General features: G+C 38.4%; 1 protein-coding gene across 2 annotated transcripts in view; it reads left to right on the top strand.

Annotated features, from left to right (window-relative positions):
• WDR7 (WD repeat domain 7) overlaps window positions 1-23,397 on the top strand; it is a 389,130-nt gene that overhangs the window by 260,498 nt on the left and 105,235 nt on the right. For both annotated transcript variants that reach the window (XM_050767826.1, XM_050767825.1), the window contains one exon: window positions 22,648-22,834. In XM_050767826.1, coding sequence (XP_050623783.1) covers window positions 22,648-22,834 — 187 coding nt within the window. The remainder of the gene's footprint in view (window positions 1-22,647; window positions 22,835-23,397) is intronic.

Below are 23,397 nucleotides of genomic sequence, written 5' to 3'. Positions count from 1 at the left end.
GCAGCATAAGTAAGGTGTGACTCTCATCACTGTATCAATAGAAAATATTTTGGTTAACAGATTTTTCAGTCTCTCTCAAAAATGCATTTTATGTCTAGGAATGTATAAATTTTTGCAGGTTCTTTCAAATTTGCTTACGTCGTTGCTGTCCTGACACACCACCTACTAGGTTCTTCTTTCAGAACCTTTCTGAAATAAATATTGGCCTGCCTAAATATCAAGGTGATTGCCTGTTGGCAGCATTGTGTATTAATGCCTTGGGTGGTAGTTACTTGCTTTTGTTTTATACTTAATAATAACCTTGCCTAAAAACATACTAGAGAGTACCTCATCAACCGTTGAGGTTTTGCATCTTTTATTGGCCTGTCTTTATTTTCTGATATTTTCTAAAGATGGTGTTTCACTGAGGTCTTTTAATTCCATGAATGAAGTTGTAATTAGTTCAGTATTATTTTTAATAATCTTCGTTCTGGTGGTAAAATTTACTTGTTCTTTTGAGAGTTGAGCTGTGGATAGTAAGTATCCATTAATAAAACAGTAGCCAATTGATATATTTGTTTTTCATTTTATTTTTATTATTTATTTATTTATTTATTTACTTTGAGGGGTCTTGCCCTGTCGCCTAGTCTGGAGTGCAGTGCTGCGATCTCGGCTCACTGCAGCCTCTGCCACCTGGGTTCAAGCGATTCTCCTGCCTTAGCCTCCCGAGTAGCTGGGATTACAGGCCTGTGCCACCATGCCTGGCTAATTTTTATATTTTTAGTAGAGACAGGGTTTCCCCATGTTGGCCAGGCTGGTCTCAAACTCCCGACCTCAAGTGATCCGCATTCCTTAGCCTCCCAAAGTGCTGGGATTACAGGTGTGAGCCACCATACCCAGCTGATTTTCCATTTCAGTGGAAGTTGGATTTGGTGTTCTGTCAGATTCAAGAAAAGTACTATGGACTGCAAGTAGATTCCTCGCCATCTCACTGGCGATAAGCAATCATTTTGTTCTGTTATCCAGAAATGAAGTTATTTTAAAAATTTGGTTGTGACCTCGTTTAATTCCACCTTACTGTGGTTCAAAATCCAGCTAAATTACAATGTGCTATTCAGAGAACTTTTTATTTACTAACTCACAGCCTAACCTTTAAAATGCAGTTAATGCAATGTTTAGTTAATGCATTGTTTAGTTTAAAGTCGATGAATAAATTTGCAGAACTCTTTATCTTAAATGTAAGAATGCTCAAAATATATATATATATATTTTTTTTTTTGAGATGGAGTCTCGCTCTGTTGCCTAGGATGGAGTGCATTGGCGCGATCTCAGCTCACTGCAACCTCTGCCTCATGGGTCCAAGTGATTCTCCTGCCTCAACCTCCCGAGTAGCTGGGATTACAGGCACCTGCCACTGTGCCCAGCTAATTTTTGTATTTTTAATAGAGACGAGGTTTCACCACGTTAGCCAGACTGGTCTCTAACTCCTGACCTCAGGTGATCTGCCTGTCTCAGCCTCCCAAAGTGCTGGGATTACAGGTGTGAGCTACTGTGCCTGGCCTCGTAATGATTTTTAATGCAGTGTATTTTTCAAAACCTCAGCTATTAATATAGTTTTTAATTAGAAATGTTCTGCATTTAAACTTAATTACCTAACTTTGGGGTACCAAAAATAGCCTAACTTTTTGGGAAACAATATGTTTTTGTAACCTTTTGATTTCAAGATACTCATGATTTTTTTTATGTGACATTATTAGGTTTTTACAATTATTGCCCATGTGCAGAGTGGAGAGTGGCAGCCATTCCTGCTTTCCACATGTGCAAACCAAGATAAATAATGCACTTTCTTCCTGACAGAAAGAAAGAATCTGTGTGCAGAGTCTTTTGCTCTTATTTAGGATTATTAAGTGACTATGTGTAAGTTCATGTTTGAATACATTATCTTGCTTAGCAAACTCAACTTCAATTAACCTTTTTTTTAGCTTCTTCCCTCAAAATGCCAGAATCATTGTGGTGTGGTCGTCTCCAGATGCACTAGAGAACATTAACAATTTTTAATTGTTTTATAAAACAGTGAGAGAACCACAGAAGGAATGACGCAGCTACTTATTAGGGCAGATATTCTCCAGGCAAAAAATTGACCCGAAGCCATTACAAACATAGAAGAAAGTAGATAGATAGTCCCACAGATTGAAAGGTAAGTGTGGCTTAGAGAGTAGGAAACAGGCAGGACTTTGGTGAAGAAAATTAAACCTAACATTTTAAGGAGTATCTTACCAGAAACAATAAGGAACTTCTAGATTATATTATTTCCCTTTATGATTATAGACAATTTCTGTTTGTTTATTTTGTTTTATTCTGTTTTGAGACAGAGTCTTGCTCTGTTGTCCAGGTTAGAGTGCAGTGGCACCATCTTGGCTCACCTCAACCTCCACCTCCTGGGTTCAAGAGATTCTCGTGCCTCAGCCTCCCAAGTTGCTGGGACTACAGTCATGCACCACCACATCCAGCTAGTTTTTGTATTTTTAGTAGAGATGGGGTTTCTCCATGTTGGCTGGGCTGGTCTTGAGCTCCTGGCCTCAAGTGATCTGCCCACCTCAGCCTCCCAAAGTGCTGGGATTACAGGCATGAGCCGCTGTGCCTGGCGTGATTATAGACAGTTTTCAGAAGATGTTGATAAGGATTTCTGCTTAGCTTCTAACTACTTTTATTCTAGTGGATTTAGAGTTGCACATGTACCCTGAGAACTTACAATTCAAGGAAAATCTTTTATATTTAGTAGTAATAACTACATGAAATTTTATTTATATTTATTTTGAAACTATATATTTTTATTTATATATATATATAAATGTGAAAACACCTCCACATACTGTGACTGAGAATCCAGGAACGATTTATCTATTTATATTTCTATCATATAAGCAAAATGAAAAGACAGTGCTAACTGTAGTGGATTGAAATAGGAACCTATCAAATTTACTTTGATTCATTCAAGAGTTCAAAGTGATACTGGGGGAAAAAAAATCACATAAACCTCATTGTCATTTTTGAATGATGCTAGGGAATTAACTTATTTTGAAAATTAGTACATTTTATACACATGTACCTCAGCATAATCAAGTGGTTGATGAAAGGAAATTCTTCTTTATAACAATATTGTAGCCAATAAATGAAGGAATGATGGGATATAATCATTTGGCCACCCTAATATATTAATGGACCTGGGCAATCACTCCTAATATCACCGTAAGAGAGAACCAGGCATTGTACGCTTCTGAGATGGAAGTACATAGCAGATCTAATTCAAACTGAATCTGTTCAACCAGTTTATAGGAACTACAAAGGTTAGAAGAACACTTTAAATATTGTCATAGGAATGTAATCAGCAGGATGCAGATTTGAGGAGACTCTGTGGGATAAAAGAACTGATTTCTTCAAGAAAGGGGGTGGGGCAAACTGTAGATGAAGCGATTTAGGAGACATGTTTGAATTATGATTGGAAGAGACAGATGTAAGTAAGTGAAGGAAAGAAAAAAGGCATGAAAGAGACAAGAGAAGGCGTTAAAGATGGGGAAGCAAATGGGAATGTGGATGAAACAAGATTAGCCATGGGTTCAAAGTTGTTGAATCTGGATGATGTGTACAGCAAGGTTTATACGCTTCTTTTTTCTTTTACTTTCTTTCTTTCTTTCTTTCTTTTTTTTTTTTTTTTTTTTGAGAGATAGAATTTCACTCTTGTTGCCCAGGCTGGAATGCAATGGCACGATCTCGGCTCACTGCAACCTCCACCTCCCAGCTTCAAGTGATTCTCCTGCCTCAGCCTCCTGAGTAGCTGGGATTACAAACGCGCGCCACCACGCCCAGCTAATTTATATTTTTAGTAGAGACGGGGTTTCACCATATTGGCCAGGCTGGTCTCAAACTCCTCACCTCAGATGATCCATTCACCTTGGCCTCCCAAAGTGCTGGGATTACAGGCATGAGCATGCCCGGTCTACACTTCTTTCTTATCTTTGCATTTTACGTAATGAAAAAAGTCTAAGATTGGCACTGGCTGTCACACAGAATAGTGAACTTCACGCCACTGGATTGTGTTCTGCATCTCTAGGTCTGCAGTGGAGCTAAGAATTTGTGTTTTCATTAAGCTCATCAGGTGATTCTCAATACCAACCAGGGTTAGAAGCCTCTGGGCCAGATTATCTGTAAGATTCTTTTTCACACAGCTTTCCAAGTCTGTGTGTTTTTTAATGGTATAAAGATGTGCTACAGAGATTCAAGAACAAAATAGCTGGGGTGACCATCTGTTTCCTTTGTTTTGGTAAATAAAGTAAAACTGAACTGAGACCTTGAAAGATGCTTAAAATATGGACAGTGAAGTGTGAATCAAATTCTTTCCTTCCACAAATATTTTTGAGTGCTTCCTCAGTGCCAGAGAGTATGTTAAGCATTGGGGTATGCTTGTGATCAAAACGGTTAAAATGGTAACAGTTATAACGACAATAACTTTGAACCTCACTTCTTATGGACGCCTTCTCTTACCGTGGAGGGAATGCTGGTTTTTGAGACAGGAGCTTTGGATTCTGGACGTGCCGTGATGCTTGGCTCTTTAGTGTGGAGTAAATCACAATAACCTCTTTGAGGTTTAATTTTCTGATCTGCCTAATAAGGTTGTATCCTTCTAGCTCTTGACTTTTATAAAATAGGCATGAAAATATTTTGTCGTAATCTTTAGCTATTATCTTCGTCTACTTGGACTGCTATAACAAAATACCTTAGGCTCGGTAATTTATTACAAAACCGGAATGTATTGCTCAGCAGTTCTGAAGGCTAGAAAGTCCAAGGTGAAGGCTCTAGTGGATTCAGTATCTGGTGAGGGCCCGTTCCTCATCAATGGTGCCTTCTTCCTGAGAGTCCCCACGTGGTGGAAAGGGTGAACAAGCTCCCTCAGGCTTCTTTTATAAAGGCCCTAATCTCATTAGTGCCCAGGACCGCCACTTCTTAATACCATCACCTTAGGGGTTACGTTTCAACATATGATTTTGGGAGGCTACAAACATGCAGAACATAGCAGCTCTGTACGCGGATGTGGTAGGTGGGACTGAATGGCTTTTTGGCACTATCAATAGCCATAACATTTGTTTGTCAGTGCAGGCAGGAGTGTATTCTCTTTTCTTCTGCCTCTGTAATGTAGTTCTATAAACATGCATTTAAGCTCGTATAGTTAGATTCTCTCCATAAACTGAAACAGGTCTGATCTTAAGCTCATTTACTGTCTTAGAACAGAATTGATCTTGCTTTCACATTTGATTCACCTTCCACAGACTTCGAGAGGAAGAAAAATAGCATTGCTAGCTCTATTTAACTAGGCCAGAGTTAACAGGGCAAAGGTTGGGAAGCCAGTTTTTGGAATATTTGTTTGCCTTTCTCTGACTTATTTTTATGTGCTAATATATGTTGATCATTCAGATTAATTTCTGCCATCCTTGGGAAACTCTGCCAGTCAGACTTTTCACTTTTCACACATGTTAAAATGATTCAGCACTTCTTTGATTACGAACCCAGTTTATATTGCTAGGATCATCTGGAGAAAACAGTATGGTGTATTTCCTTTGCAATATTAAACATAAAATTCCTTTCCAGAGAGCATCCTAAATGTGGAATATGACATAGACTATTACTTTTAAACAAGTATTGTATATAATATAATAATCAGAGGCTGTCAAGTCAGGTCAACCTTATTTTGGCAATTCAAACAGTATAATCTAGAATAAGTTATTGAAGGTTTTTGAGAAGTAATTTTTCTCATATTCAAAATTGAAACTAGTCTCATCTCCCTCACAAGTCTGTTTTCAGAAATGAATGAAATACTACACGTAAACACCCAACACAGGACCTACTAAGTGGACTGCCACCTACCAGTCAGTCAGCAAATAAATTTTCCTTTCTTCTGTCTTTCCTTCCCATCATTTAATCGTTGCACTATTTTTTCTTAGTTTGATAACATGCTTTATAGTATTTTTAAAGGATTGGAGTCCAGTAAGTTTTCCTTTTTAAAAAATAGTCCATTTTCAAGTCTGATTTCCAGATAAATGTCTGTGATTGAAGAAAGTAACTAAGGAACCGCTTATCTGTACATATATACAGGAGTATGGAGGGAGAGGCATATGATATATCAAGAGGCTACCCTGTGTTATTTTTACTCCTGTCAGCTCAAGAATAGGTCTTACCTCTGTCTCATTTTATCTCATTGAATGAGGAAACTTATACCCAGTTTGTTACCCCAGATCAAGCAGTTACCAAATATTAAGCTTGGGATTAGAACCCAGGTCTTAATAGCTCTCTCCTACCATCCATAAATTTTTAGTCACTGGAGAGAGAAAGAAGGGTAGCATTTGGCTCCTATGTGCAAAGGGGCAGGGGCAAGATGTGGAGTGAGGGAATATATCTGGATCATCTGGAGGACTTTTAAAAATTATACTCCCTCCAGTTTTGGAACATTTTGCCATTTTAAAACATGGTTTGGTAATGTCATATTCTTCAGGTATGTTGGAGTAAAGGAAAAGATATTGTTCTATGATATACTGCCTAGACATGAAATTACTATAGAAATAATTATAGCAAGTTAAACTCATACATAATTGTAAAGTCTTAAAAATATTTTGACGGCCTTATTTTTCTTTATTGCTCCTAGACAATTCTGAAGTATTCGGACATTTTTATATATTTTTATATATAACATAAGAAGTGAATGCTGTATTATGTTATTTTAGGTTATGCTTAGCTGTCAATGACAATAGAATAACAGAAAAATATATTACTATTTCTTATTTTGGTTTACAGTATTCTTTCACCTTTTATTAAAAATGAAGATGGTGTTATAGTGCTTTTCATTCTAAATTTGATTATATAGAACAATTAACTAATGAAAACTAAGCCATTTGCTGCTATTTTGCAAATTTAATAAAAGAGGAGCTATATTTGAGGGAAAATTTAGAAAATATTAAAACCATACACTAGCCAATAAGGTGTGAGGCAACTAATTGCTTCCTGTCCCTTTTGAAATTACTCAGCCTGAAAAAAGATAGCACATATTGATTTATTGTATAGTAAATGTCCCATTGTTTCTCCCCCTTTAACATCCAGACACACACACACACCCTACCATATGTATGTACATGGCAGTAGCGGCAACAGCTGCATATCTGACAATTTCTTTCTTCAAACACAAATAATAACAAATGTAGGATGGAATATTTTCTTCCTTTATAAAAGAAAATTGCATAAAAATATTAAAATGTTCAAAAGTGAACAGGATTGTAGTGTTATAAATTCATGACATGTTTGTTTAAGCTCAAAAGATAAACAAGTTCCAAAGAAAAAATAAATATTTCTTGATAATGTAATCTCAGTCTGTCATACATGTTAGTAGCTTCTATAGATATGAATATATGATAGTAGAAGCAATGTAAAAACTTAGCATGTATTTGATAATTTTGGGGGAAGTTGATATGAAGATTATGCAAACTCAAATGGTACTCTCCAATTGGTCTTTCACTCTGTTTCAGAAATGGCCCGCTAATGTAGAGAATGGAAGTTTTCGTCATATGATATGGTATCTTTTAACTCCTATATAGATTTTTGTCCGGCTATTTGTGATTTTTCTCCAAGCATTTAATTTTTTTTCAACATAGACTCTGAAATACTGGTTGTAATTGTCCTAAAAGCCAAAACAGTAAAATTAGTGAGACGTTCCAAAAACACCCAGATTTCATAAAGCAAGCTGCTCTAAAGGGTAATCTCAATAAACATAGAAGTGCAGTATCATGTTATGCTTCTTTTTTTGTCTTAAATGAATGTAAATTATCCAAGATTTTTAATTGTCTGTGATTTCAGTTTCTCTTCTATAGCTCAGATAGTTGAGAATTCCTATTATAGTATCTTGTGCTTTATCTTGAAAGGATCAGCGCATCCTTATTTGTAGAAGGGAGAGTATTTTGTGATTGACGTGACTTTTCCTTTGTCATTTTCTGTTACTTAAAAATTACTGTGTATCCTTTTGTTAAAAAATATTTCTTTGGAAATATATTTGCCTTCTGTCTTTGTTTGACATTGACACAGCTTCCAGAAAGAGCCCTATTGCAGATTTTCATGGAGCTTTGTTGAGGGCTGTCTTGTAAACACACCAGCACCCCTTTCATCCCAGAATTCTGAGTGCGGGCTTGCTGCCTATAGTCAGGCTGCTGTTTACTGGCAAGTTCCCATTAACATAGCCACCACTCCTGGGTTAGATAATGGACTCAAAGGTTAAGAGCAGAGGATCTCAACAGCTCCAATCAGCAGGGCTTTTCCAGGGCTAATTACCTCTTTACTGCGCTGACTCTAATGTGACATGTTTATTGCCTTAACTAACAACTCATTAGCTTAGTTGATGTTTTTGTCAATATTAATTCGTTCATTTAAGCCAAGTCAAAGCTTAAACAAAGATGTCCAGGCTGAGAAACGGGCAGCAGAGTGACTTTTGTTTGCTTATCTTTTTTCCCCCTTACTCAATTTCAATAAAATAAATGTGTGGAAAGGAAACATTTAAAGTGCTTGTATTGAGAATGTCAGTATTTGTCCATTTACCAACATGTAAAACAATTCTGAATTTATTTCTCCTACACTTACTCTAGTATCCATATCACAGTGTACTGAGTATTTAGTGTCCACCAAAGGCATACTTATCTGGGGCCTTTGAGTATGTGTTCCTAAAGGGTTAACACTCAGCAATTCCTTGTTCCAGTTGAATCCTTTCTGTGGTTATTAGAAAAGAGGTCAAGTAATTTTTCATATGATTTTAATCTCCACTGGACTACCTATAAAATTACTTTGAGATTTATCTTGTAATGATAGCTTACTTAATTAGCTTATGTGACTTATTTAAAAGAAGAGACAATTATGAAGTTATAATGAAATACTTCTTTTCAGTTTCTTGCCATATTTTTGGTTGACATTAATGGCATTTCTTTGGAGAATGTCATTGTTTGGGTTTTATGTACTGTTTAATAATACTTTAATTTTTAACTCTCTACGTTAGTGCAAATGGATAAAAAACTGAGCATGAGCCTTTGACTGAGTGGTAAGTTAATTACTTTGGGGAGATACATCGACACCATCAGAACCCTGGAATCTATTTGGCAAGCCCCCCTTCACGGATGTTTAATGGTGTATGGGCGACCAGAAAGGGTGAAGATGCATTCCTGTAGAAATCAGAAGTAAGTGAGTGAAGCTGGAGTGTTAGGTGAGTTTTATCCCTGGGAAGGCCAGAGACTCACTCTGATTGGTTGATTCCTGGAGGCGATCAGGCCCAGAGGAGGCTGGTAGAAGCAATGGATAGAACATGGACTGCTACTTTATTTTTAGTGAGAAATCCGTGTCACATAAACCAGAGACACTCAGACCCATTTCATCTACCGTTCTCTTGCTATGGAAGGTTACATGAACACCAAGATTAACATCATTATTAATGAGCGATCTCTGAATTGAGCTCACTGGAGAGAGAGATATATATATATGACACCAAATTGTCAGTAGCCGTAAGAAATCATTGTCACAGGAGAGCTGTATAATTATGTACATCTCTGACTAAATTTACCTTGTCTGCTTTCTCAGCTACCATTCTTTCCTGAATTTGCTTCAACCAGGTTTTCCTGCCTTTCACGCCACTAAAATCTTTTCATGAGGTAACCAGTGGCTTCTAAATTGCCAAATCCAATAAGTGATTCTCAGCCCTTGTCTCAGGCTCTGGGTAGCATATGATAATTCCAACTATGTTAAACCTTGACACTTTCTTCACTTGGTTTCAGTGACATCATCTCCTGCTTTTCAGCCACCTCATTGGCCACTTGTACTCAGTCTTGACATTGCTTTTCAACCTATAGAAGTTCTTCAGTATCTACATTAATTCTCTAGGTATCACATCCAGTTCCATGGCCTCTGAGTCATCTGTACATGTATTTTTTAATTTTAAATTTTTTTTTTTTTTTTGAAACGGTCTCACTCTGTCACCCAGGCTGGAGTGCAGTGGTGCGATCATAGCTCACTGTAGCCTCTACCTCCTGGTCTCAAGGGATCCTCTTACCTCAGCCTCCCAGGTAGCTGGGACTGCAGTTACACACACCATGCCTAATTTTTTTAAAGAATATTTTGTAGAGACAGGGTCTCACTTTGTTGCCCAGGCTGGTCTTGTTTGCCTGAGCTCAAACGCTCCTCTCACCTCAGGCTCTTGAAGTGCTGGTGTCATGCGTGTCCGTGTGAAGGGACCACCAAACAGGCTTTGTGTGAGCAACATGGCTATTTATTTCACCTGGGTGCAGGCGGGCTGAGTCCGAAAAGAGCGTCAGCAAAGGGAGATAAGGGTGGGGCCGTTTTATGGGATTTGGGTAGGTAAAGGAAAATTACAGTCAAAGGGGGGTTGCTCTCTGGAGGGCAGGAGTGGGGGTCACAAGCTGCTCAGTGGGGGAGCTTTTAGAGCCAGGATGAGCCAGGAAAAGGAATTTCACAAGATAATGTCATCACTTAAGGCAAGGAACGACCATTTTCACTTCTTTTGTGGAGAATGTCATCAGTTAAGGCGAGGCAGGGCATTTGTACTTCTTTTGTGATTCTTCAGTTACTTCAGGCCATCTGGGCGTATAGGTGCAAGTCACAGGGGATGCGATGGCTTGGCTTGGGCTCAGAGGCCTGACAGCTGGGATTACAAGCATGAGCCACTGTACCCAGCCTCATTTTAATTCTAGTGCTGGTTTCTATATTGGTCTCCAGATTTGTGTATCCAGTGACTTAGCCGACACCCACCCTTAAATGTTTGATGTGTATCTAAAGTTTGAAATGTCCCAAAACTAAACTTTGGATAACTGTCCCTTGCTTCAAAACAACAACAAAAAGAAACTCTTCTTCTCTCTTATTGTTTTACTAAATGTCACCACCATTCACCTAATTGTTTATGTTCAATTTTTTGGAATCATACTTCCTCTCTTTCTGTCGTGACTACATCTAATCCCTAAGTTAATCCTGTCCACTCTATCTTTAAAAAAAAAATGTTTTTAATCTAGAATTCAGACCAGAAACAGTGACTCATGACTGTAATCCGAGCACTTTGGGAGGCTTAGGGGGGAGGATCACTCAAGCCCAGGAGTCTGAGGCCAGCCTGGCAACAGAGTGAGACCCCATCTCTACAAAAAAATAAACATTAGCCGGGTGTGGTGGTGTGCACCTTTAGTCCCAGGTACTCAGGAAGCTAAGGTGGGAGGATCATGTGAGTCCCGGGAGGTATAGGCTACAGTGAGCTGTGATCGCACCACTGCACTGCAGCCTGGGTGACAAAGTGAGACCCTGTCCCAAAACAATAAAATTAAAAATCCACTATTCGGACAGTTCTCACTACTCCATGACTACTGTTATAGTCCAGCCCAGCATTCTGTCTTGCCTGAGCCACTGGGAGCCTCTCAGTAGGCCTCCCTAATTTTACTCTTGCCCCACTACAGTCTATTCCGTACACAGGACCCAGCTGCTTTCAAGTTGAAAGCAGTCTGCATCGCTGCCCTCCACATAACCTTCCACAAGTTTCTCATGACACTTAGAATAAAACCCCACATTTACAAGACCCAGCATGATCCGTCCCACAGCTACCTCTGTGACTTCATGTCCTACCAGTCTCTGCCTTGTTCACTGCCATCCGGCCACACTGGATGTTTTGCTGTCCCTCAGAGATCCCAGGCAGGCTCCTGCCTCAGGGCCCTTCGTGCTTCTCCCACAGATACTCACATGGTTCTCTTTCATCTCACTCAAGTCTTTGTTCAAATGTCACCTTCTGCAGAGTCCTTCCCTGTCTGTCACTTTCCAGGATCTTACTCTGCTTTATTTTCCTTCACAGTACTTAGTGCCACTTGATATATTTGTTTATTTGGTTTGTATGTCCCGACTAGAAAGTAAGCTTCAGAAGAGCATAGACTTTTGTAAATCTGCACTTAAAATAGGGCCTGGTACACAGCAGGCAGTCAGTAAATACTAAATGAATAATAGGATCATTCAGCTAATAGGTGCTCAAGCTAGAACTGAAACCCGGCTGTTCTCTTGTCTGTCTCCCTCCCTCCTACCCTCCCTCCCTCCATTTCTTTCACTCATGCCATTCAATAGTCCTCCCTCTTTTGGGAAGGGGATATAGAAGTGTTCGGACTATTCAAGTAAAGATTTAGTAGATTAATGGATTTTTTTAACACCCACCTCTTTGACCTCATAAACATCTGTTTCTGTTATTTACTTCTTTATTGCTGGTGCCCTGACCGTCAAACAATCAGCACGTTTTACCTTCCCTAGGTAGAAGGCTACATGCATTATGTAGCATCCTTTTGCTTATTTATAGGAAGCTAAGACAATCTCCTATTTGGGTCTGCCATCCAAAATACATTATACCGAAAGCAAAATGAGATTACATTTCCCTACATGACACAACTTAGTTAATTTGAAATTCAGTAGATAAGAAAAAAGTGCTTTAAATCAAAGAGAATTTGGATTTTATACTCTTCTGATTATAGGACAGGAAATAGCTAACTACTTTGAAGACTATTTTGATTAAACTGATGTTAATGAATTTAAAATATTTTTATTAATTTCTTAATTTAACAGTTATTTTATGCTTTCTATTAAAAGAAATGACTTATTTTATGCAAAATAAAATCCACTTATTTTGTGGATTTCTTTTAAGTCATTAAAAGAAATGACTTATTTTTATACTTTAAGTTCTAGGGTGCATGTGCACAACGTGCAGGTTTATTACACAGGTATACGTGTGCCATGTTGGTGTGCTGTACCCATTAACTCACCATTTACATTAGGTATATCTCCTAATGCTATAAAAAGTTTGAAAGCAATTTTTAATAATTGCATTAACACAAAGCTTCTAGTTATAGAAATGTTTCTTAATTATTCCATATTCAAAAATAATGGGCATCTTGGAATTATTATTATTATTATTTTTTTTTTTTTTTTTTTTTGAGACGGAGTCTTGCTCAGTCACCCAGGCTGGAGTGCGGTGGCGCGATCTCGGCTCACTGCAAGCTCCGCCACCCGGGTTCTCGCCATTCTCCTGCCTCAGCCTCCCGAGTAGCTGGGACTACAGGCGCCCGCCACTACGCCCGGCTAGTTTTTTGTATTTTTAGTAGAGACGGGTTTCACCGTGTTAGACAGGATGGTCTCGATCTCCCGACCTCGTGATCCGCCCGTCTCAGCCTCCCAAAGTGCTGGGATTACAGGCTTGAGCCACCGCGCCCGGCCTTGGAATTATTTTTGATTAAGTCAAGATGTGTATAAAGCAAAGGAATAGAATTCTGGATGGCACTCTGCCATCCTTGTTCTTTGATGGACGTTAGCAAGTGAGAAAAGGCTTCATTCACTTGGTTACACTTTGAAATAAGTGGCCAATCATTATTAATTCATTTTGCACTCATTGTAATGGCATAAATCATCATAAATTCATTTGGTTTAAAGTGCATATAATATGTTCTCCCATAGGAATTTGGTTGTAATTGAGCTATTAATTAAAGTATTTTTTAAATATGATCTTTTCCCCCTTCTTCACTATTCAGATCCAGCAACCGGCAGTGGCTATTTCTTCATTCATGATTTCCTTTTAAGTATGAGGAATGAAATTGTCTTAACTAGGCTAGTTGACTAGCCTAAGAGTGACCAAAGCCTGAGAAAGTAATTATTTGTGTTTCCTACCAGCAGACAGCAGTAATAGTCATGAATTATCCCTCGGGTGTTTGAAAAATTCTCTAATACTCTCTGGTTTTGTAATAATTCTAGTAAGAAAATGTTATTCTCCCTAGTAAACATGGTTTGACTCTGTTTTAATTTCTAATCCTAAAAGCTCCTCTCTCTGGCCAATGGTCTTCCGTTAGCATTGGTTGTCATTCAATCCAAGTCCCCTTGCCTTTAGCAAAGGACCCTTCATCATGGAGGGCTTCTCCCCTCCTGCTTCCTGTGTGCCATCCGTCCACATTTCCCTGTCAGCCTCCTCAGTAATCCACTGCCTGTCACTGTTTTCTAATGGGTGTACCGGCGGTTTATGAGGGCTTATGATAGCTGGTTCTAGAAACTTCCTGCAGGTAACCACAGATTCCTATGAGGTCTTCGGGTTTAAAGGGAAGCATCAGGGGAAAACTTAAACCATTTTTATTATTATTATACTTTAAGTTCTAGGGTGCATGTGCACAACGTGCGGGTTTATTACACAGGTATACGTGTGCCATGTTGGTGTGCTGCACCCATTAACTCACCATTTACATTAGGTATATCTCCTAATGCTATCTCTCCCCACTTCCCCCACCCCACGACAGGTCCCGGTGTGTGATGTTCCCCACCCTGTGTCCAGGTATTCTCATGATTCAATTCTCACCTATGAGTGAGAACATGTGGTGTTTGGTTTTCTGTCCTTGTGACAGTTTGCTCAGAATGATGGTTTCCAGCTTCAAAGGACATGAACTCACCCTTTTTTATGGCTGCATAGTATTCCCTGGTGTATATGTGCCACATTTTCTTAATCCAGAAGTTAGACAGAAATTTTAAAAAGGAAATAAAAATTACAAATGGAAGACTGGAAACAATGTCACTAGTTTTTTACAACTTTTAAAATCCTTAATTATTTTGTGCCTTTTCTGCACAAATAGAAACTATTTTTTTAAAAATCTGCATGATTAATGTCTTGGTTGCATCTGTGGTTATAAGAAAATAAAGGTGTGAGGCACCTCTGGTATTCTATTAGTATACCCACTGGCAGTTTACTCTGCGTATATGTGTTTTAAATGAATAAAATAATTCTAGTGATTAAAAGAAGTCCGTGTTCTGTTTGGGAGGCCGGAGGCAGGTAGATCACAAGGTCAGGAGTTCAAGATCAGCCGGGCCAACATGCGAAACCCCATCTCTACTAAATATACCAAAAATTAGCCGGGCGTGGTGGCTCATGCCTGTAATCCCAGTACTTTGGGAGGGTGAGGCAGGCGGATCACGAGGTCAGGAGTTCGAGACCAGCCTGGCCAACATGATGAAACCCTGTCTCTACTAAAGATACAAAAAATTAGCCAGGCATGGTGGCGCATGCCTGTAATCCCAGCTACTTGGGAGTCTGAGACAGGAGAATCTGTTGAACCCGGGAGGCGGAGGTTGCAGTGAGCTGAGATCGCACCATTGCACTCCAGGCTGGGTGACAGGGTGACAGTCCATCTCAAAAAAAAAAAGAAGTCCGTGTTCTGTGGGTCTGTTGTTGTGTATGTGCTGTGAACTGAAGGTACTACTATCAGATGCAGTCCCTACCCTTGTTCTAGAAATATAAGAGAGGAAAAAAGTGAAATAGCAATATGAAAGTGTTATTTATCAAACAAATTATGCTAAAAATGATACGTGATGCTTCTAAAAATATGTAACTATGTTTCTTTATAGTTAATGATGTGTTTTCCTATAACAGGTATTCAATAAATGTAGGGTGTGTTAATAAATTGAGTCTGTGCTTTGTGATAAGGATAAATAAATGTTCCAAAAAAGAAATTCATTAAGCTATTCTAAGTAATAAGAGAGAACAAATGTGTGTGCATGCATGTGTGTGGGTGTGTGTTATAGCTTTTAAAAGGACTGACCATCATACATAGCCAGATACTACAAAAGTTTTCAACATTGGCATTTGTCTTTGGTCAGCTCATGATTGAACAATATTCATCTTGCCAGAGCAACAAGTTACCCATAGTATAATATTGTCATCTGTTTAACCACAGCTTACATAGGCTTTATTTTGCTCTCTTTGCCCCAATCCTTTTCTTCTTTTTAGCATTTTGCTGTTACAGCAAAGTGTAAATATTTTCTTGCAGCTTTGCTCTTTCATATCACCTCATAGCACCTTAAAAAAAAAAAAAAAGTACGATTCAAGTTGGGACTCTTAAGAAAATTAAAAATTTGATATGAATTAATAGCATTAAAATATGAGCTATTATTATTCTTGACAACATAACAACAGAATTCATTTCTCAACAGCCAGAGGGTCTAAGTTCATTGTGATGTATCCATTGCTGGATTTTAAGTGTTTTCTGCTTTTTAAAGGATTTTGTTTCATTTTGATTTGTTCTCTAGTGTTCTGAGTCTGTCTGCATTTCAGTAGTTTATTTGTGCATTTGGCCAGACATACAGGGGTGGTGCTGAGATGTTACACACTAAATTCTCACTATAAAGCTGCTGCAGTATCTCTACTGCTCACCTAGCTTATAGGTAAGAAACACGAATAATTTGATAACTTAATCTTGAAGATGGCCCCAGATTGACATGAATAATGCTGAATCCCACCCTGTAACAAGTTGAGTTAGGAGTCTCTTGACATTCTCAATCAAGAGTCAGTGACTAGTAAAAGGTCTTTGTGCTTGTGTTACTTATATAGAGAAGGTGCCCTTTAGTTCCCCCAGGACAGTACATTTATTACAAATGGCAATGATTTCCAGTCTTTTGGATATCATGGACCAGTACAATTTCTAAAAATAAAATATGACGGCATTTATTAGTACTATTTCAATTTTTTAATTTTGTTTTTTATAAACATTAGAGAATACCACTCTATTAAAAAAATATATTCACCAAAAACAGTAGTAAGAATATAACCTCACCAAAATAGTAAGACCATATCTCAGAATAAGCACTCCTTTACATTGAATAAATATAACTTTAGGAAAAAGACTTAGTACATTGTTTATATTTTTCATATTTCACCATATAACTGTGGAAACTTTGCCATTGTTCAAAACAAGTTTGTAGCAGACTCTTGGAAATTTCTGACCTGTGCATAATTTTGACTGTGCTAGGCACATATGGTATAAAGTAATTTTCAGCATTTACCAAAGCAACAATTATATATTAAGTTCTTATTGAGTAGAAAGCACTGTGCTAAGCCTTAGGCCTAACATAAAAGTATTTTTCTTGAATCTCATTTGGCCCAAGGAACTTACCTATTTAGCAAGTATGAAAGGTAAATTAGTAAATAAATAAAAATAGCTTTAAGCAATAGAATAAACACCAAAAGATAGTAAATTTGTGTTTGTTCAGTGTGTGCGCAGTAATTGCCATATTAAAAGGAAGAATTTCATTCTAACATAAGCAGGGAAGATGCAGTAGAAATTGGTAGCTACCTACCCCGTACAATTCTTCCCTTCCAGGTCACAAAGCCTCAGTTTTGTTGAAAGTGGCAATATGTCCAGCTGACAGACTGCATTTCCCATGCTCCCTTGAAAGTAGGGAATTATTATATGGTATAATTCTGGCCAATGAAATATGTAATTAGACTTTAAAAGGAGCTAGACTTAACTGACACATGTCCTTTTGTCCTTCACCCTTCTCCCACTTCCTGCCTGGGAAGTGGATGCTGTGCTGGATGTGGAATTAACCATTTTGTGGCCATGATGCAACTAAGTTAGAGCGAAGACAATTATAGGAACCTTGGTATTGTTATGTGTTGCTTCAGTGACAAAAACTCATTGTTTAAGAAAAGATAAAACATTACTTAATCTTCTGTTTTGGGGAGATGCTCGTAACAGCAGCTGAAATTATTTCAGAAGGAGGAGAAAGTGGACTTGAGATTGGTTGTAGATATAGTTCTGAATCCATAGTTGGTAGTGTCATGAATACAACATGGTCGCAAAGATATAAGTTGTATACTGGTTATTACACATTGTCGGGGCCACAGACACTCAACTCCTTACCCAGAGCTACACCTAACCACTTGTCCTCTATGGTTCTGTTATCTCATAGAACATAGAAATATACCAGATTTTTCTAAAGGTCTTTCCATTCAGAAATTCTTTGATTCTAATTAATCCCATTTGACTGGGGATGAGAAGATCAGAATAAAAAGGGCACTTGCTCTTTTCTTTTCTTGTCTTTTTTTTTTTTTTTTTTTTTTGAGACGGAGTCTTCCTCTGTTGCTCTGTTGCTCTGTTGCCCTGGCTGGAGTGCAGTGACGCGATCTCAGCTCACTGCATGCTCCGCCTGCTGGGTTCACGCCATTCTCCTGCCTCAATCTCCCAAGTAGCTGGGACTACAGGTGCCCGCCACCACACCCGGCTAATTTTTTTGTATTTTTAATAGAGACAGGGTTTCACCATGTTAGCCAGGATGGTCTTGATCTCCTGACCTCATGATCCACCCACCTCGGCCTCCCAAAGTGCTGGGATTACAGGCATGAGCCACCGCGCCCGGCCGGCACTTGCCCTTTTCTAATCACATGACACCTCAAATATTGATCTTTTTAAAACAAAATGTGATCAAATCTCTCCTTTGCTTAAAACTTTGTAATGGTTTCTTATTATCACCGGAATAAACAAACTCCTTAGCATGGCATATAGGGCCCTTTGTCCTGGAGCTGTAATAACCTGTCTTGCCTTTTGTTTCACTGTTATACTTTATCCCCCCTGCCCTCTTCTCCCCTTCACCCATTTACCCTTTCCCCAACCATACGTACACACAGTTTCTAGCCATGCTGTACTACATGTAACCCTGTGATCTTGCCATGTTCTCTCTTATTTCCTGGTCTTTACATACGCTCTTTCCTCTGCCTGGAATGTTTTCTTTCCCTTCTCCTTTAAGTGGCTAATTCCTACTTATTTTTAAGGTTGTGGCATAAAGATCACCTTCCTCTGGAAACCTTCTTGTACCCCCCAAGATGAGGCTAAGTGCCTCTGTTAAGCTCTGTCTTATTATCTTGTGCTTATAAAAATTATAACACAATTCCCAATATATTTAAATTGCCTGTTTGCTCCTGCTCCTGAATTAGATTGAATTTCCTTAGTGGAAAGAACTGAGTCTTATTCTCCCTTTTTTTCCTAGCACATAGTAGAGTGTAGCAATATGCAATTCATAGGTATTACATGAATATTTGAGTTGATGGGTTGGCACCAAATGCGAAAATCCTTGACTGAATGCCAGGCCAGTTAGCTGAACTTTTTAAAACCGTCACTGGAGAACCTTTAAGAAGAAGGGATTGGCGATAATGGTCAATGGTAGCATCATTCCCCACCTTGCCTTTTCAATGAGATACTGTAGAATAGTGGTCCATTTATATAAAATAAGGAAATATTTATTTTCTACAAAGTTAGATTCTACCTTATACAGATTAAAATATACAATTTTTACTCAATACCAACCAGTTAAGAAAAATTATGGGAGGCAAAATTCATGAAATTCTGTCTTAAGACTTTATCAAGAGGGAAGACACTATCATTATCTTGATTTCAGCATTTGATCCTCTTTGATCCATGTTGAGAGAACCTATGTCATATGTAATTATAAAGTAGAAAATCCCTAAATTAGAGGATACAATAAAAGTTAAGAAAGGAATAAATTTTTCTATATCTTTCTATTATATAATATTTTTTAAAGGCTGGTTTCTTAATATTAGTATAAAAAATAGATTATTAAGAAGTTTGAAGTCATAGGCATCCCAGATTATTCCTTCAGAACATCATTGTCATTACTGCTAGTAGCAGAAAAGTAATATGCTTCCTATTAATCACCAGGGCTAGAAATCTAAAGGTTTAACTTGAAAATCCTTTTTCACACTGTTATTTACATGTTTTGTTTGGGAAAAGTTGTCCGAAATAGATAGGGAGTTTTAACATTTGTACATCTTCGTAATTCCAGAACAGCTCCCTGAAAAAGAGAAAACATCATATTCCTACCAGTAGATTTGAAATTTGTGTGTAGAGTAGCCCATTTTCCTCTCTGCTTTTAATGCCCTCACGTGGCCTGCCAGAGCTGTAAAAACTGCCCTGCCAAAACCATAGGGATCTTTATGTTACTTGGAGACTATAATTTGAACTAAAGAAGGAGAGATGCTGTAGGGGAATTTTACTTATGAGATCGTTGAGTGAAATAGAAAATGATTTAAGAGAAGGTACAGTGGTGCTCTAGAGACCCTGTGTTTTCTGCTGAGCCACGCATTCTCACAGTGAGGCCATGCTTGACAGAGGAGCAGCAGGCACTCTTGTGGCCCTTGTAGAGCCAGGGTCTTCCGAAAGGAGGCCGAAAGGGAGAACGCTTTTCTGTCATTTCATCCAAGTGCAAGTGATCAGTTCCCCTATGCTGTCCTTCCCACTTTGTCAGAACAGTGCTGGAAAATATCAAGCTATCGACCACTTAGTGTGTATTTTCACTCTCAGGACAAAATTGTCCAGAGTGGTGAGGAAACTTCCTCCAGAGCTCCCAACACAGAGGCCCTTAGGAATCAGTGAGGTCTCTAGTGTTGCCTGTATACTCCCATCTATAATGAATACAAAAATGGTAAAGTGCCACTAAGGAAACTGATGACTGAAATGCTGTAAAACATTGTACTTAGGATTTACCTCCTTTTGCGGTATTACTTAGCAAGGATGCAGCTCCAGGGAGCATTATTGCTTAGAGTGGAAGCCATGGCTGCTGGTGTTTCAGGATGTCTGCAGAGAATAGCAGTTGGAGTTTTTCTGTAGCTCTTACGACTTCCAAGAAGTAAAAAATAAACAGGAAAATGGTAGATTTCTAGACATTTTGAAATATCATTCTGACAAACTGGGGCAGGGAGCTGTATTGGAAATATTCTGACAGTAAAGGCAAACCTGTTTTTCATTTATGTAAATAATGTGTGCAAAGCACTGTGGTTGGTGGTTTAGAAGATGCAGGGTTATGTGAAACACAGTTACTACCCTCAAGGAACTGACAGACTTACTGAGGAAAAGGGAAATGCTTGTATTTAAAAATAGGAGCATTTCATGTGATAAAAGGACATGTATGTGCTGGCAGAAACTAGAAAACTGTGTGTTACCTTTTTTAAAGGAGTTTATTATTTTTCTGATCCAAAAGTAAAACGTGAAGCTTTATATATTATAATTATATGGTTAAATACAAGAGTAACATTTACAAATACACATATGAAGTATGAATTTTGGGATGTTGTTTAGTTTAACTGCAGGAATTGTTAACCCACAATCTATGGCCGCCTTGACATTCTTCTGCAGAATTTGATGGGTATGACTGTGTGTGTAGTTTCCTGGGGAAAGGACTGATGGCTTTCATCAGATTCTTGAAGGGTTCCGTGACTGAGAAGAAATTCAGAATCACTACTTTTCAGTGTATCCACTGACTCTTATCCTGGCTTTACAATACTCTTCCCTTCTCTTCCTTTCCATTTCAATCCATTCTCATTTAACAATTGACTATAATATAAAAATTATGATATGCTTTTGTTGGTTGGATGTGATGTACTAAAGTTTATGTGCCATTTTCTTCATTTAGAAAAGAGCCATGTGTAATAGGTATTCAGACTAAGCACTATAGTGTGAGAAAAGTCAGGCTCAGTGAGTACCTTCCTAGGCCTGCCCCCAGTGAGTTAGGGAACCATGATTAATTTCCTGTCTTAAACCTGAAGCATGTGTTCCTCTTAATCAGTATGCTGTACTGTTCTGTGACTTAGGAACTGTTTTCTTTCTTCTCTCAAAAAACAAACAAACAAAAACTCTTCTAAATTACAACTTGCTTTTCATAGCCCCTGCTGTTTTTCTTTTTTAAATCTCAAAATGCCTTCTGAAGTAGATGAAGTGTTGTGGCTTAATAGCCATTAGACGTAAGTATACAAATTGTCAGCCTCATCCTCAACATAAAGGAATACCTGTTTATTATTAAGATCTAGGTCATCTCGGCCGGGCGCGGTGGCTCAAGCCTGTAATCCCAGCACTTTGGGAGGCCGAGGCGGGTGGATCACGAGGTCAGGAGATCGAGACTATCCTGGCTAACATGGTGAAACTCCGTCTCTACTAAAAATACAAAAAACTAGCCAGGCGTGGTGGCGGGCGCCTGTAGTCCCAGCTACTTGGGAGGCTGAGGCGGGAGAATGGCGTGAACCCGGGAGGCGGAGCTTGCAGTGAGCCGAGATCACGCCACTGCAGTCCAGCCTGGGAGACACAGCAAGACTCCGTCTCAAAAAAAAAAAAAAAAAAAAAAAAAGATCTAGGTCATCTCATCAGATTTAGAAATAATACTGAACTATTAACATGTTTAGCAAAATCATGTGAAGAACTTACCACACCCTTGACATAATTGTACTATATCAGTACATACACCAGAATATAGAGGAAAATAGATGCTTTGGGAGGGAAGCTTTTTCAGACTACGTGTTCTACGTTCTCCATCCTTCATTGCAATGTGCCTGTAATGAGAGGTGTTATGAGGGGGAGTATTTTACATATGAACTGTGTTAGATGCAGAAGAAAGGTTAAGAAATACCGTATTACATTATTTGAAACCATCTCCATTTTGTAGAACCCTGAGTTAGGGAGAAGCATTGTTTGGAATTTAAGATCATTGATATGTTTTGAAATTATATATACCCATTTACATATAATATGTAATTAAAACACTTTAGAATATGGTATGAAATAATATAGCCTAACTTTTCAAAGAATGTGGCTGAGCAAACCATTTATTTAAGATCTTGTGTAGTCTTGAGGTTCAAAACCTTTTTCAGTTAAAAAAATCAAAAATGGATTGTATTTGGAAAGTATGCTTCAAAAGAAAAGATTACAAAAATAAAATTCCCTTCATGCTCTGCATTGTATTCTGTCATTTCAGGCAAGGCACTGACGTTTCTTCTGCTACAGCCTCCAAGCCCCAAACTTCCTCCACACAGCACTATCCGAAGAACAGCCATTGATCTGATTGGACGCGGGTTCACCGTTTGGGAGCCTTACATGGATGTGTCCGCTGTTCTGATGGGGCTTCTGGAACTTTGTGCCGATGCCGAGAAACAACTTGCCAAGTATGTGCAGATCCCAGTTAATTTGATTTGTCACTGTTCTTTGTTTTAGGGGCTTTTTTGGTGGGCTTATTGATCATTCTATAGAGATTGTGCATGTTTAATAGACAAAGAATAGACAAAGGTCTCCGTATGTGAAGTTTTGAATATGGACAATGAAAAGGAAGCATGTTTCTAGAATTTTAATACAATTGAGATTTAGCCCTGAGCCAGTGAATGAGATGTGACATAGTTTTCCAATTGTACTTGTTATACCATGAAGTATTACTTGCTAATAATAGTGTAATATAGTTTATAAGGAAAATGATATATATATTAAATACTTGATACTTGATCAGAAATGATTATGGCCAGCATACATGGCCAAATTGGGGAATTGCTCCTGCACACTCATATTAGCCTTTAAATCAACTTCATTGAGGTTTCACTTAAACACAGTAAAAGACCAGCCATGAGGAGGTGGCGGTGATCCAGGGAAGCAAAGACGAGAGAGTTCTACAAGAGGAAGATGAACTGAAGGAGCTGCTAAAGTGAAATAGGTGGGAAACACACGTGGTGACCTACTG

This window comes from Macaca thibetana, chromosome 18 (assembly GCF_024542745.1).
Source record: "Macaca thibetana thibetana isolate TM-01 chromosome 18, ASM2454274v1, whole genome shotgun sequence".
Classification (NCBI taxonomy): domain Eukaryota; kingdom Metazoa; phylum Chordata; class Mammalia; order Primates; family Cercopithecidae; genus Macaca; species Macaca thibetana.
Note: the sequence above shows the minus strand (reverse complement) of the source record. Positions and strands in the feature narration are given on the sequence as shown.